General features: G+C 35.7%; 1 protein-coding gene across 9 annotated transcripts in view; it reads right to left on the bottom strand.

The window, feature by feature from the left end:
- The window catches only part of LOC108970438 (microtubule-associated protein tau), a 56513-nt gene that overhangs the window by 7960 nt on the left and 32511 nt on the right, over positions 1-16042 (bottom strand). For 5 of the 9 annotated variants that reach the window (XR_001993481.1, XM_018935804.1, XM_018935807.1 and 2 more), the window contains 6 exons: positions 11806-11849; positions 7074-7260; positions 5493-5695; positions 4557-4742; positions 1100-1138; positions 423-578 (listed from right to left, as the gene is read on the bottom strand). Coding sequence is in view for 8 of the 9 variants with exons in the window: in XM_018935804.1 (XP_018791349.1) it covers positions 423-578; positions 1100-1138; positions 4557-4742; positions 5493-5695; positions 7074-7260; positions 11806-11849 (815 nt within the window). In the remaining variant the exon portion in view is untranslated. The remainder of the gene's footprint in view (positions 1-422; positions 579-1099; positions 1139-4556; positions 4743-5492; positions 5696-7073; positions 7261-11805; positions 11850-16042) is intronic. The other 4 variants (XM_018935809.1, XM_018935810.1, XM_018935806.1 and 1 more) reach the window with 3 other exon arrangements.

Here is a 16042-nt window from a genome sequence, read left to right as displayed (position 1 = left end):
GTAATCAGAAAAAAAATAAAAAAAATTTAATTTCTCTTGGCAAATTCTCTTAACACCTTCTCTTAAACACATTTATAAAAAATATTTTTTGTTTTTGAAGTTTGTGAAGGTGGACACTTCAAAATGTATCAAAACAAAATTTATTTTAAATTTGTAGTTTCTCTTAACACCGCCTCACTTCGATTGCAGAGTAAGTATTTTGATTACTACCAAAACCCAAATAACCAAAAAACAAATTCTAAAAATTAATAAATTTTTTATTTCAAACGCATAAATTATACTTATTATATAATTAAAAATGAAGTAGGTGAAACTTAATGCCAAAAACTAAACGACAATTATAACTAAAAACTCGTATTTGCTACAATTCCAATTCCAAAATAATTTGCAAGTATCAGAAATGTTAATCACATGGTGTTTACCTGTGTCGGTGGTGTCAGTGCAACTGTATGCTCAACATTTTTCAGATAGTCCTTATCATCGAAAATTTTTCGCTCCCCACCACCGGGCTTGTGCTTAATGTTATCCAAAGAGCCCACTTTGCTTTGTGCCTTAAGTTCTATCTTTTGAGTTTGTATCTGAAAAGTACCCGATTTGATTTTGTATTGAAAATCTATAATTTGCAAAATTTTAACACACAACAGAGTAATGTGACACAAATTTTTTGTTTTTTTTTTTTTCTTTTGTATGGTTTGAAAAAGAGACACTAAAAAATTAAACGAAACATGAAAAAAGAGTGAGATTTCAAAGTTACGCAGAGAAAACACCTAAAACGGCCAAATGGTGCAAAGAAAGTGCGAATTTTACGAGTAGGAAATACTAAAATTCTAAGCGCAGAATTATTCAAAAATTGTGATAGAGCAAATTTAATAAAAATTTGTTGTAAAATATTAAAAAAAAAAAAAAATCCGCAACACGCACCACTACTCATCTACAGCAGCTGCTTGTGACCTGTTGCATCGTGTTGTGCCGTTAGCTTTACATGTTTATGCCAAATGTATGAAATAATAATAAGACGCTAAGGACAGTACACACAAAAAAAATAAAGTTTTCTTTTCCATTTTTTTACAAATTTATGAAATTCACACAAACTACTTACATCCTTGGCGGTTGTGCTTTCCTTCAAGATTTGCGATTTCTTACATTAATTTTATGTTTGTTAAGAATAATTATTATTTTGTTTTGTTCAAGTAATCATAATTATTGTCGTTTTTATTGTGATTTTAGTTTGCCAGTATCAATCAATCAAAGTTTGTTTAGTTTCGGAACATAAAATGCAGAAAAAGAGAAGAAACAAATGAAGTACTATAAATCAAATACTAAGGAAGTGTTAAATAAAACGAATGCCGAAAAACGCTACAGCTCATAATCAAAATTGAATTCATATTTATAAATATATAATATCTACATACATTGACTTAATTACATGTGTAACTAAATATTCTCAATGCGCCTATTATAATAGCGGTCTTCGACTCGTCATTTTTTTACTCGTTACTGCATTCCCGTCCAAAAAATTACATGTAAATGCAACAAAAATCTTATCGAGTTGAATTCGTATAGTATGCGGATACCTCACTAGCTTGATCATCTGGTATACTATAGTTTATTCAATTCACTGGAGAAAAACACTTGGCGAATCGAAGACAGCTATTATTAAATTGACTCTATAACTATACTCGCGCGGTGTGCCAAGAGACAACAACTCATCAATTTGATGAGAGAGCGATTGCCGAATTTCCCATTATGAAAACGCTCGGCCACATGCGCCCTCACTAGTATTGAACAGAGTATCAAACATTGGCATGATTACTTTTTGGTCAAAAAACTGGCGGAGTTTTGTCGGGATGCAAACCACAAATCCCCATAATTGTTATTGCAAATGTCTATCTTCTAATGGGAAAGAATTTAAATAATTATATTATAAATGTTTTTCTTAAATAAACGTTGAATTTTGAAGAAAAAAACCGCAGGAATACCGTTATTGATCTTATACACATATTTAAGCTTTGAAATATATTTATAATACACTTTATAAAATTTTCATTTGTAAATAATTTTTAATAATTATTATTATTTACGTATAATTTATAATCAAAAATATAACGGTTAGTTAATAAGCTTAGAATATTATTTATCTTATTACATATATATTTTGTGATACTATCACTGACGTCCAAAATGAATAAATAACAAGATCGTCGAACGTAATCCGCTCTTTGTCATTGCTTTGGTTACGTAGATGAATGACGTAATTTTGACAATCAACATTCTCTTGACAGTTAAAAATAAACTTCAAAGGATGTTCCAAGTACTATGATGTCAAATGACCGAGCTTGTAGTTAGATAAATAGTGAAGATCCTACGATACTAAAAGCTACATTAGAAAGTATAATCTATTTGACTCCAAATTAAAGTAGTTCCACATTTACCATATGCTGCCATTAAGCAATAACATTCAGCACTATCATTTGGGTTCTATTATATTGTATAATCATCATCAAAGCACAAATTGAAATTTTTCATTTTTAATTAGTCAATAATTTATATTAATAGATAAATATAGAAGTGTGAAATGCTTATTGCCTCATTTTAGTTGAATTTGGTCAAATTTAGTGAAAATAAGAAGTTGATTAATAATCCAGTTCTGTTAGATTTGCAACGTAGTTGTCTTAAAGGGGTTGTCTGAAACCGTCAAGTTTTTATAATAAATTGATTATAAATTATCCAACTTGTTGTATACTAAAAAACCTTAAAACACTATACAAGTAATTCACAATGAGCTTATTTATGGATAAAAATTGCTACTATAAATCTTTAAAATAAATTAAAATATTCGAAACTTCATAAAACAACGTTTCCAGTATATTTGTGTTCGAAAACTTGCATTATTTTAACCGACTGCGACCCATGGACTCCCACATTTAACTATAAGTTCCATCAACAATTTACATAAATAATTTTAAAAACAAGAGTTTAAAAACAATTGTTTTAAAATTTAACAAGGGCTAATAATTTTCTTAGGCATACATTGTGACAAAAAAGTACTCGGAGTTGGTAAGTTAGAAGAAGTGTCCTTAATTTCAAAAAGTGCTATGAAAAGTGTTTCACGGACCGAAAAAATCGATAATTTAAATTTATTACACATGGCGGAATTTACTTTGAAGGCGATAAAAATAATAATTTTTTTTCGGATCCTTTTTTATCACAAAATGCTATTAATAAATAATTAAGTATAGAGCTTGGAATTAAATTAGCTTTTAAAGTAGTTTCAAAGTACTCAACAATTTCCGACAGGTGACAAAGGGGACGAAGCATTTCAAATTTTTAATTCCTGTTCCAAAATATCGAAACTATTCAATTGCTCAAAAGACATACTTTATGTTTAGCCATACGGTATTTTTAAATGGATCGATCATTCACAGCATAAGTTCTTCAATTCATAAAGCTATGTTTATGACCTAATCCAAAAAATATACTTTATTCAAAAAAGATTTTAATGATCGAGGAGAGCTACCAAGAACTTGGGATTCGAATCAATGAAAACACTCGTTAGTTGGTAATGCAAATTGTGGAGTTCGCTAGTTCAAGCAGTAATTTTCCACAACTTATAACATACATATTAGGTTAACGTTCCTACTTATCTGTTGGTAAGTTTTGCTTCATTAGCAATTTTTAGCTGAGTGGATACTATAATAGCTCTCATCGGTATAAATTTTTTTGAAATAATATTTTTGCTATAATATTGACGATCTAACTTTATATCTCTCATAAAACTAATTAAATTTTGGTAAACATAAGGAAAGAAGAAATTTACGCATAATAATAATTTCTGAAGAATAACTTGATTCAGTTATCCCCAACTCTACTTTCACAAGTGGGACTGTCTTTTTGAAGCCAAATTCATACAATTTTAAAGTCTCTAACTGGAATTGTTTCGAAATAGATTAATAAAAATACATTTTGTAATTTGAAAATATTAATTTCTATCGAAGTTCCCCAAAACACCGCTTGCTTTCATTAAAAAATACGAAGAATTTTTACTGAAACCTTTCATAGAAATACGAATGAGTATCCAATTATGGTAGATACCTAAATTATATAAAAGCAATACTAAATCTACTTATGCATATGTATATAATACAGCTTATATATTTACAGATTAATTTCATTCAAGTTGAATTACATGCCAGCAACGCTAAAAAAAAACAATTAAGCTAAGTACGCAGCCAAAACTGAGTAAGAAGTTATTAAACCAAACACATTCAAATTTCAACGCAGAGCCAATTCGCTTGGGGCATGCAAATTTTTCAAAAATATGCTTAAATACAGAAATTGCTTGACCAACTTCAAAACGAGCATATGTATGTATGTACATAGCAGAGCATTCCATTTTAATACAGATAAATCGTATGTAGTAAGTTAGAAAATGTAACTCGAACATGCTGCCGAACCATTCAACAAATACAATTGTACTTATGTATGTTTGTAATCGCCTGACTGTATCGATATTAAAAGTTTTTCAAATTTTGTTTGCGCTGTTGCGAACACCTTACCTTAATATCACCACCGCCCGGAGCGTGCTTAACATTATCCTTCGAACCGACTTTCGGTTTGGCTTTGTCTTTGAAGTCCGTTTTAATTGTTTCGATCTTCTTATCGCCACCACCCGGCTTGTGATTGGCATTCTCCAAGGAGCCAATTTTCGACTTGGCGTTCCACTGTAGCTTTGTCGAAATGATCTGTGTTGCCCATAATATTACAAATTAAAGTATAAAGTGGCATATTTTATGGCATAAAACTGTTAAATACACATATAAGTGGTATAAGGCTATGAGGGAGTATAGAAAGTGGAGCTTGAACTCATCAGCAAATATAAGATTTGAGGGAAAAAATGATTTCGTTGAAGAATTTTTCATGTAAGCTTTTCCAATTCCTTTCCATACTATGTCAGTAGACAATTTTTTTCATATGGCGCGCAGCAAACTAATCGACCGTTAAAGTACAACATATGTTCAATGGTGTCTCAAATCATAAAGAGCTAATCGGTAAATCAATCAAGTGTGAAATTACTTCACCACAACATTGTATGTACGAGTATGTAGGTTTATACGAGAAGTAAATGTATATAAGATGAATGATAAAAGAAAATAACAGTCTACAGTTCTTAAAAAGTGAGAATTCTGAAGCCAATAGTTGAAACCATACGTATGTATATAAATATAGGTATATATATTGTACAGTGTGTAAAACAGTGATTTTTTAAGTGTATTCAAAACTACAAGAATACATATTTCAGACACAAATGCTGCAATTCGCTAAACTACAATTAAAAATAAAATTTCGTGTCTTTTTAACTTAAATGAGTAAATAGAAGTGGACTTTTAGAAGAATTTCAAAATCTCATTTCACCTATTTGCTGCTAAATCGCTTACTTGTATTCGTTATTTATAACTGTATTTATGCTTTTATATTAGATCTCTGCATCTTACCTTCTTTTCTCCGCCGCGTGGCGTATACTTGTCATTTTTCGCCTCAATTCTGGGCGCGGCTTTTATTTCGATCTTCTTGCTTTCGATTTTGACATTCCCACCACCCGGTTTATAGCCAGCATTATCCAGCGAACCAATTTTGGAACGCACGGCTTTGAGATTGGGCGAAGGAGCGTGACCGACTTGTATTTTATTCATTGGTACTGTGGAAAAAAAAAATTAAAAAGGTTTTTATAACTTTTGTTTTATATGAATTGCAAACATATTCCGAAACCAAGACAATAGGTTTACTTCGGTTGCAAGCTATAAAAGAAAAAATTTCATACAGGAACTTGCTTTTGATAGGCCAGTTTGCGGCCATCTATTTAGCAGCTATATGCTATTGTGATACGATATCTCATGACTCTGACAAATTAATATTGAGATTAAAGAAAAAGTCATAAGTGAAAGAATTCGTCTCAAATCTTGTATATCTAACCAAATTTCGTAGGCAGAAGCGTTGCCAATTTTGGAAAAAGCCTTACGGAAACTCAGATTTATCAAAAACACAAGTCTACGAGTGATACAAAGACTTCAAAGACGGAATATCATTGAAGATATCCCTCGTTCTGGAGGACCTTCGACCTCTTCAACTGAAGAAAATATTAGAAAAAGGATACGCGAAAATCATCAGGCAAGTGTCAGAGAGATGGAAAGAGAGCTGGAAATTTCTTGCCAGTCCGTTGGAATGATTTTGGTGGATATTTTGGATATCAAACGCGTTCTTTCTCGACTCGTGACGATAAAGCTGAATTTTTTTTTTCAAAAGGATTACGATTGTGACCGAGTTTAAAGCCAAAAACGCAATGAATACTATAAAACAACCACCGTATTAACCACATTTGGCTTTGAGTAATTTTAATTTTTAGTAATTAATTCTTGTTCCTTAATCTGAAATTTCCGCTTCCTGGAACTCGTTTTAAGTCGATCGAAGAGATAAAACAAAATTCGCTAAAGGAACTGAAGGCCATCGCAAGAAGTGCTTATGAAAAATGTTCTGACTCCACTTCGTGCCAACCCTTATATAATATGGGTATGATACAAATTTGGTTAAAGAAGATCAAGCACTAATATACTTCGAAGTGGGTATTAGGAGCCTTTTACTTTTTAATCTTCTCTGTTACAAGAAGGACGACTCGATATCTAGAGGGAACTACAGGGTTTTTTGGTCTGTAAAGTAGTTTATTAATACATATAATTTTTACTCATATCGTTGAGTCATGTTCGTTCGATATGGTTTTTGAAATACCAATCTGAAAGTTTGCAAGTCAAAGCTACAAGCTCTGAACAAATTCCTCAGTTCGGACCACTATGGCATATATCTGTATATACATATATAATTTAACAGAAATTTTTAAGTTACAGTTCATGAGTGATATTAATGGCAGGATAGTAAACTTTGAACGAAAGCTTCTTAAAATTTCTAATAAAGTTCAGCAAAAGCACTCAGTGAAAGATCTATGACTAGTGTATGTACTACGTGGTCTGCACACCAAACTTACTTTGCACATAAGAATAAATAATTGAGTAGATTTCGCTCACCTTTTTTAACTGGCTCCGGTTCGGGAGTCTTCAATGACAAGCGATTTCGTGATGTCGAACGTGATTTGGACGATTTGTTCGATGGTGTTGCGCTCGGCGGACGAGAGGTGCCAGTCTTCTCGCCCTTTGAAGTGGTGGACGTCGGGGTCTTAGCCGGAGAGCTTGGTGAACCTGGACCGTTGCGTTCCTAAATTTTAAAACAAAAGAAAAAAGTTGTAAAATACAAATTTTCGTAGCGCTTGGAGTATGGAAATCTGTGTCTCTTATAAAATGTAAATATATTTGTTTGCGTGATATTTCGACTACGACGCGCAAACCCTGTTCTAGAACTACAAAACTCGAAACGGCTGTAATCACCAAATGCATTTTCTCGCGCATTTCAAATTCCGCGAAAATTCTGCTAAAATATATATATTTTTTTTTTTATTAAATGCAGTTTTTATCTTGCGTTAAGCAAGTTTATTGGACTTATTTGGCTACACCGCTTGTGTACACTTCGACATTTCGACTAAATCGAGCATTATGACTTCAAAGGCCGAATGTGATTTTGCAGGAATTCCACATTGTTTTATCGATTCAACTCGACGCAAAGTGTACCACTTTTGGTTTTTTCTTATTTTTTTGGTGCAAAAGACAGTTAAATAAAATACCAGGCAAAACAAAAGAAAAACGTATAAATATACACAGCACAACAACAGCAAAAACGGTAGCAAAAATGCGAAAAACATAAATAATATGCCAACACCCTTCGCGCGTCTCACGAAGTTGATAGTTTCGCGCACAGCTATTTCTCCGATTATGTCCCTCACCGCGCCCATTAAGTTCTGTGCCGTTAAGTTCTCTACTCATCAATAAACATTTGTTCCGAATTATCCTTCATGGCTTGTGTCGACTTGTTTGATTACTTGTTCTGTTTTATGCGCGTCTTTTTCGGTCTTCGCTTTTTATTTTTGTTTCTACCAAGTGAATCCTTGCCGTTAGTTTTACTATACTTTTATTTAGTTCAGCGAAAAGTTTCTTGACTCCAAACTCAAGTTGCTCGCACACAACGCAAACATCCTTGTCGTGTCATTGGCAAGGTAAGAACCGTTACAAGCTACCTGCCACCTCTCTCTCTCCCTCCCGCTCTCTACAAACAGACAAACAGTTATCGCCACGACAGTTCGTATCACCACGAACAGCTGTTGAAATTTACACACCTGTTCTGGCGTTGCCCTTTAACGGTATGTCGATAAGTCTTCAATAATATTGTTCGGGCACAATAGCGCACAATAAAATGAAAAATAAATTTATTAATATTTGATTACTGCACAGCAGTTAAAAATTTGTTTGCAAAAACAACTGTTTAGTTATAGCGCAGAGATCGCTCGTTCGGCACTGAGTTTTAGAATGGAATGGAGGAAATTTTTCAACTACCGTTTCTCAGGCCAAAGCAGCGAGGCAGCTGCCTCAATGAAGGCAGGTCAACCAGACATATCTACATGTGCCTGTGTGTTACAGCTCCGTTGGTTTTAGGTATGTGTCGCATGTGGGCGGGTTCGCTATTGAAGCGTGGCGCCATTTCAGCGTTGAACAACATCATTCAAGATTCACCGATGTTCATCACAAGCACCTATAGTACATTTGTGCAAATGTATATACTATGAGCAGAACTTTCGTGCGTCTGGCTTTAGGACGGATGCGTGTATGTGTGGGCCGATAGTATGATATGCTGCGTGTGTTTGTAGATGGGGATCTCAATTGCTTTTCTTTCATTTCGTTGTCTCAACTATATATATGTACATATATGTCACATTTTCATGATTATTCCGCTTACCTTTTAAGGTTGTGTTTAAAAAGGCAAAGAAATTAATTGAAAATCGTTTGCGTTTCCTTAGTGAAGTTACCCAGTACGCAATTATCAGGAAACTTAAAGTTTGAAGGCGACTGAACTTTACGATCTTCAACATTTTTTAAAGCTTGGTTAATGTTAGAAAACTGGTTCAAAAAGATAAGGGGATTCTGGGAATAAGCTCGATATATTGGGTAGTCGAAAAAGTCTTATCATATTCCATCAGTGTTAAACTTTTCTGATTTCTCGGCAAAAAACTGCGACAAGTAATTTTCTCTTGAAACCAACTTTATTCCATTAAAGGAGTTCTGCATTGACCGAAACAAATGGTAGTACGATGGTGAAATGTCACGGCTATATGGTGAATGCATCAAAAATTCCCATCCAAGCGCTCCCAGTTTCAGGCGAGTTATCAAAGATGTGTGAAGTCTACCGTTGTCCTGATGAAAGACGAAGCTCCTTTTGTTGATCAATTCTGGCCATTTTTTTCGATTGCTTGCTTCAATCTTATCAGTTGTTCACAGTAAAATTTGGAATCAATAGTTCGACCAGGCTGCAGCAGCTCATAGTGGATGATTTCTTTCCAATCCCACCAAACACTCAGCATAACCTTTCGAGACGACAATTCTGGCTTTGCGACCATTTGTTGAGCTTCACCACACTTGGATCATTTTTTTCGCACATTATTGTCGTCTTTAATCCACCATTTCATCTCCTGATACCATTCGCTTCAGAAATGGTTCGATTTCATTTCATTTCAGCAAAGAATCGCAGATGTTAACGCGGTCCATTAAAGTTTTCATAGACAACTCATGTTGTACCCAAACAGCGAGCTTCTTTTTGTAGCCAGCCTTTCAACCCGGTCAACGGCCAACGGTTCAAACCCGTTTGATGCTGAATATTAAGTTCCTTATCTTATCTTTTCCATGGTTTCATCGACTTTTTCAACGATAGGTCGACTAAAGGAAGATGCATCTTTCACATCGAAATTTCCAGAACGGAGATGAGCGTACCATTCTTGTGCTACACGAACTGATCATGAAGCATCGTCTCCGTAAACTTCACAAATTTCATTGCTGCCTTCTCCCCTTTTATACAAAATTAAAAATATAGCGAATTTCTTTATTATTTCAACTCATTTTTTAACAGCTATAACTTTTTTCAACTTCCCCGAATTCAAGTTTTTTTAGTTAAACGAAGCTTAAAATCTCACCTTTCCAACAGTATATACGGTATGACACAATGCGATTGGTAGCAATGGAGATATACGACTAGATATAGAACTATCTATTGATAAAATACAGAAATACTATTTTCGACTACTCAACCTTTCCTCTCACTGAGAAGTATCACCTATATTGTTTTAAAATAACACCGGAAAATTTAAAGTGATTCTAGTTTATTAGTCTACTAAACTTAAACGCAATAGTTGGAAGTAAAAGTGAAGAGCTTATCTTCCCAGTTGAAAAATTTAGCCGAGAGTACTTTTTATATAAAAATATGCCACCATAGCCTCTAAAATAAACATTTAACATAAAACTTTAAAAAGCTCAGGGAGGAAAGTGAACATTCAAAATGTGCGAAGTTTTTATGGCTTTTAATGCAGCACTGCATTATAAATGTACAAAAGTGAAAATTCTTAAATTAAAATTGTAAGATATTACTGAAACCATATACGCAAAGCTGAGCTGAGAGATTAATAAGGTCTAGAATATTCTATTGACAATGTTATGTTCGGTTAGGGTAGGTCGTGGGGTTGATCCAAAGTGGTTGAATCTCACTTAGATAGAAGCTCGTCCTTTCTGTTACCCAAAAACTCCTAAAATATAGACATCAGATAGTCACCAATCGACGAACGAATCTTTTTGTACTTACAGTACACATATTAAGACGGTTAATATCGATCTCTACAACTTCGTTATGTTCGAAGAAGGTGGTTCAACCGAGTTATTGCAATTTTAGTCTAGAGCTCCTAAAGCTGAGCAATAGAGGAGGAAGTGACAAGATAATTCTACCTCAACTTCCTCCATTCAGTAAAGAGCGTTTGACAGACTACTGAGCCGCACCGCGTTTAAGCCTACTACACAGTGTCCAGAGAGAATATTTATACTTGTGGCGAGATTGGCTTTGCTAAGAGCCAGCAGTTCGGATTACCTCATACGGCGCACTATTTCGCAAAATTTGTGGTTGTTAACCAGCGTTTGCTGAGCTCACTGAAGGTCCAATGATCTAACGCCAGAACGTAGAAATATGCCATAGTGGTCTGATAATATGAAACTGGAGTTGATGTAAAGGTCACGACAGAAAACTCTATAACCTACTGTTCCCCTTTACTTACATCTCTCATCCGTCCTCCAACGGCTTCTCCCCATCTAAAAAGCCTTGGCAGGTGTGTTAGAAGCGAAGTAACTAACAAGAGAGGGTTATGTGGTGCAGCAATCTGTGTTAGAAGTAATGAAATATAAATAGTGGTGAATTTGCTCAGGGAAAGGCACAGTCTGAATGATCCGATTTAGGACAAATCCGCACCATTTTGTTAGACAAATCTTTGGCATTTTGAAGGTATTTCATAGCGAGGATCCTATTGAAAAAAAATTTGGGGAGTCGATTTTCACAAGCTTCTGCTGCATTTCTCATAGACAGAAACGGGTAGTACGCACTTGGTGCCAAGTCTAGACTATAAGGTTTACAGCTAAGCTAGCTTTACATGAATATTTTTGCTTACTGGGTTGGACCTGAACTGCTTATATATAATAATCGTTTAATTACTGTTTGGTCAATTTGTCTGAAATTCGCCAAAAATGTATTTGGTGTTTCGAAACATCCCGGATACATAAATACACACATGTACATCAAAATATAAAATAACGGAGCCGCGTTTATGCTCGTAAACGCACTCACCTTCTCTTGAGTAGACTCATCAACACCGCTGTCATTGTCCCCCTCTGCAATGAAATGTATTTATTAGTATTTAATTGAAAGAGTGTGAGAAGAAAATAAATGCAAATAACAAGATGTCTCAATACTTGCACAACAACATCTAGAAGAGTAAGTGATGAATGAGTAATTTATGAAATTAATTTTAACTACCGCCTTAGGAATATTTCAAGTTCTTACTGTGGACACCGTTTCTTTGTTGCTTTTCGTTCTCCGCGCCGTTTCTGAGCATTTCGTGTATGCTCGACAATTTTTTTACACCATTCGCATTCACCTCGGCTATAGATGCAAGTGTCTCGCCCATGCCGTAGGTATCTTTGATCGTGTCCATTCTATCTGCCAACAGTGCTGGACCCATTGGATCTTCGTTCCGATTCGGCGTTTTACGTGGTGTTATCGCCTGACCCATGACCACATCATCGTCATCTTCATTATTGTTTGAACCGGCCGAGGGCGGACGTGGTGGTGGCTGCTGTTGTGTGGGTAATTGCTGATATGGCTGCTGTGGCGGTTGATGCACTGACGGCTGTGACAGCGGTTGTGTGTGTTGTTGGTAAGGCGGACGTGGCGGTGGCTGCTGTGTGCCAGGTGGACGTGCGAATGGCGGACGCGCGGGTGGATTCCCAAGGTAGGGATTTGGTGGACGACCCGCAGGCACTTGATGTCCTGGTGCTCCACCGGACCATGGATACGCACCGGGCGGTCGTGGTTGACCTTGTCCAGGTGGACTCATTGGTCCGCCATTACCGCTGGGCGGCCGCATTTGTATATTTTGTAATGGCGGTGGTGGTAGACGTTGGCCACCCGGCCCGGGTCCCATCAACAGATTTCCTCTACTGTCTGTATTACGCAATGGTGGTGGCATTGCTCTGGGCAGCGGACCACTGGGTGCTCCGGTCATATTCATAGGAGCGCGTGGAGGCGCAGCCATCGGACGTGGCGGCATGCCGCCGCCGGGGAACGGTGGCCGTGGTCCACTTATGGGTGGTCGCATCTAGATAGTTTCAATGTGGTTTGGTTAGTTTTACGGGTTAAATATACCTATGTGTGTAAATAAATGCTTGGGAACGTATGTTTGCATGTGCGAAGGACAAAAGGAATAATAAATTATCAGTAAATGACAGCATTATGTTTCTAAGCTACGATAGCGCGTAACAGTTCCGTTGTTTCGGCATGCCAGTCTACATAGTATCACCACTCTTCATAGCTCTAGGTAGATACATACATATGTAGGGAATGTTGAGCTTGTTATAAATATGTAAATCTTGCTTGGCTGTCTACTGGCATTTGTCGCACGATTTAACCGAATTTGTTTATATTTTAATGGTATCGTATTTCGTGTTTCTTCCAGCGACATTTTGGTGAAGAGTAGGAGATTTGACCTGAATAATGAATTGCGCTTGTAATCAGAGCTGAACGAATGACTACAAATCGCTTATTGATTCAACAAATGTTGACTTTTATATTCCAACCTAACAACACACACACATATATATACACACAGAAATGTATACCAAAATATTGTTATTTGTTGCATTTCAAATGTATTGCTCAATAAAAAATTTGAATATATTTGCATTACAACTGAGCGCGTCCTGCGAAATGATTTTGTGACAACATTGACTATTGTATTTCTTAACCCTATGCCACCATAAATCAACGTCGGCTGCAACAAGGTCATTATTACAATGAATATCGAAAGTACAATTTTTATTTTCGTACAATTTTACTGCCTCATTTGAATAACAAATTCTTCCGTACAAAATTTGCATGGCGCTGACACATCTGTGTACAAATCAAGCGACCAAAAAGGGTTAAAAGCTCTGAGGAATAGGCGAACCGGTGAAAAGCTTCGATACAGGCGGTACAGGCTTCGACAGAGTGTCACCTTTGTGTATGACGGCACTTACAACCTCAGAATGTTGCATATGCAAAGAACTATTGCTTTGTGTTGTTCCTTCTTCAATAGTAAAGAAGAGTTCTGGTTAGGTAGGCCGATTATATAATATACACAAAGGCGTGAAAACTCATTATTAGATGTAATTGCGAATCGATTACAATTATGATTGCTATCTTCTGATCTTATCAAGCCGGCCGTATATTTAAGCGGGAGACACTAAAATTGAGCGCATATATTTTGTGGCTAGAGTAAACCTTCAACAGACACGTATGTAAATTGCACAGCTATTGAATAATTCGTCAGGGAGTTGCGAATATAGAAATTTCAATGATTAAAAATTTTTGATTTTAGTTTTGCACATAAGACTATAAAAAATGGAAACATTAAAAAATTAAAAAAAAAGAAAAAACTTAAAACTTATAATGATTTTAAATGACTGTAAAATGAAGTTGAAGGGGATCCTCTTAAGAGGACCGAATTGAACATAGTGAGTGTTCCTATCATGAAATGAAAAATTTTCTGAATTAAGCTTTGAATTACTACGTCAGTTGAGGTCTATTTTAAAACAGAAAAACTGTATCTAAACGCAGCTCTAACTACCGAAATTTTTATATTCTTGCAACCAGTTTCTACAGAGTATAATAGTTTTGTTCACCTAACAGTTGTACGTTTTACAACTAATCGAGATAGATATAGGGTTTTATATATCTTGTATAACTAATCAGGGTGACGTCACAAGTTGAAATCCGGGTGACTGTCCCTCTGTGCGTCCTTCCATCTAGCCGTGCATGTAACTAGAGTAAACATTAATATATTATGATGGGACTTGGTGCACATGTTTCTTAGCAAATGAGGGCGATGGACATTTAAGTAAATTCATATTTCAGGATCCGCTCGACCGATTTCAATCAAATTTGCTACGTGACGTTCTTATATCACAGTGCGATAATGAGCGAAATCGGACAAAATTTAAAGTTCCATCAGACTCTTCCCTTTCTAGTGTACAAATCAAGAAACAATCGACCTTACGTGATAAAACTTAGCATAAATAATGCCTTATTGTATGCCTACGTATGATAATAAATTGTCCAAATCGGTCAGAACCTATAGTTGACTTCTTTGGCAGATCACGCTGGAGTGGTGTCAGGCTGTCACGTTATTTTTGTTCAGTATTGTTTGGCATTTAATCTTAGAAAGACTTACGAAAATTCACGTTTTGTAAAAATTATGTTTTGCGCGCTTCGCTCAAGTTATGGTCAATATAATCGATCCACTGAGCAATTGATAATATTCGACCGAATAGATCACGTTCAGTCGCAGTGAAGAAAATAATGCAGTCATGTCTCAAAGGCCAAGGAGAGTCGATTCGTCGTTGTGCGCAGCAACTCGGCCCAACATATGGAAAGACTTGGCGCATTTTACGTCCAGATCTTAAATTGAAAGCATACAACATGCAGCTTGTTCAAGAACTGAAGCCGTTCGACCTTTCCGAGCGACATCGCTTCACTCCATGGGCTAGTCGATGCTTTCGAGACAAAGTTTGTTCAGCGATGAGATTCATTTCTAGTTCAATTGTTATGTAAACAAGAAAAATTGCCGCATTTGGGACGAATGCTCTTCGTGAGGAGATTCAAGAGCCGCCATTTCATCCAGAAAAACAACGGTTTGTGGGCCGGTGCAATCATCGGATCAATCAAATTGATTCTACTCTTATTTTTACTTTTTACAAAAATCCACCTCAGTCAATGACGTTTGAATCGAAAACGTTAAAAAAAACTGTGCTTTAAATTCTTATGTATTTCTGATACCAAGGTTCGTACATAAGTTATAAATATGACGACAAAAGTGTTAACATTTTTCAAATATTAGTCAAATCCGAAAAAACTCGTCAAGTTCGGTTACAGGGTCAAACAGTCAATGAAGAATGCTACTTGGTCTTTCTGAGGGGCCTACGAGAAGGAATCCGTCGAAAATTACAGGGTTTGTGATTATAAAATTTATGGATAATTCTCTACGATAATGCAACGTCATTGTCTGTTATGACTGTGACTGACTCAGCCGAATGCGAAAGGAGAGTAATTGCTCAGTGACGCTATACGCAGATGTGGATCTTTGTGACTTATTTCTATTTTCGAAACTGGAAAATCCGCTTCAGGCAAAACGAAGTCATTTACTTAAGCCATCTATGTCGGAGCTTATTAGTATAACAAGCATATGGAAAATTGGGATAAGACGATAAGGAACTGGCATGAAGCCTATTTTTAGCCCTTAATAAAAATTTGGATTTACATACTAGAAAAT

This window comes from Bactrocera latifrons, unplaced genomic scaffold, assembly GCF_001853355.1.
Source record: "Bactrocera latifrons isolate USDA-ARS-PBARC rearing strain unplaced genomic scaffold, ASM185335v1 scaffold_3, whole genome shotgun sequence".
In the NCBI taxonomy this organism is placed as follows: domain Eukaryota; kingdom Metazoa; phylum Arthropoda; class Insecta; order Diptera; family Tephritidae; genus Bactrocera; species Bactrocera latifrons.
The sequence above is the reverse complement of the archived record's forward strand: the minus strand, read 5'-3'. Positions and strand labels throughout refer to the sequence as shown.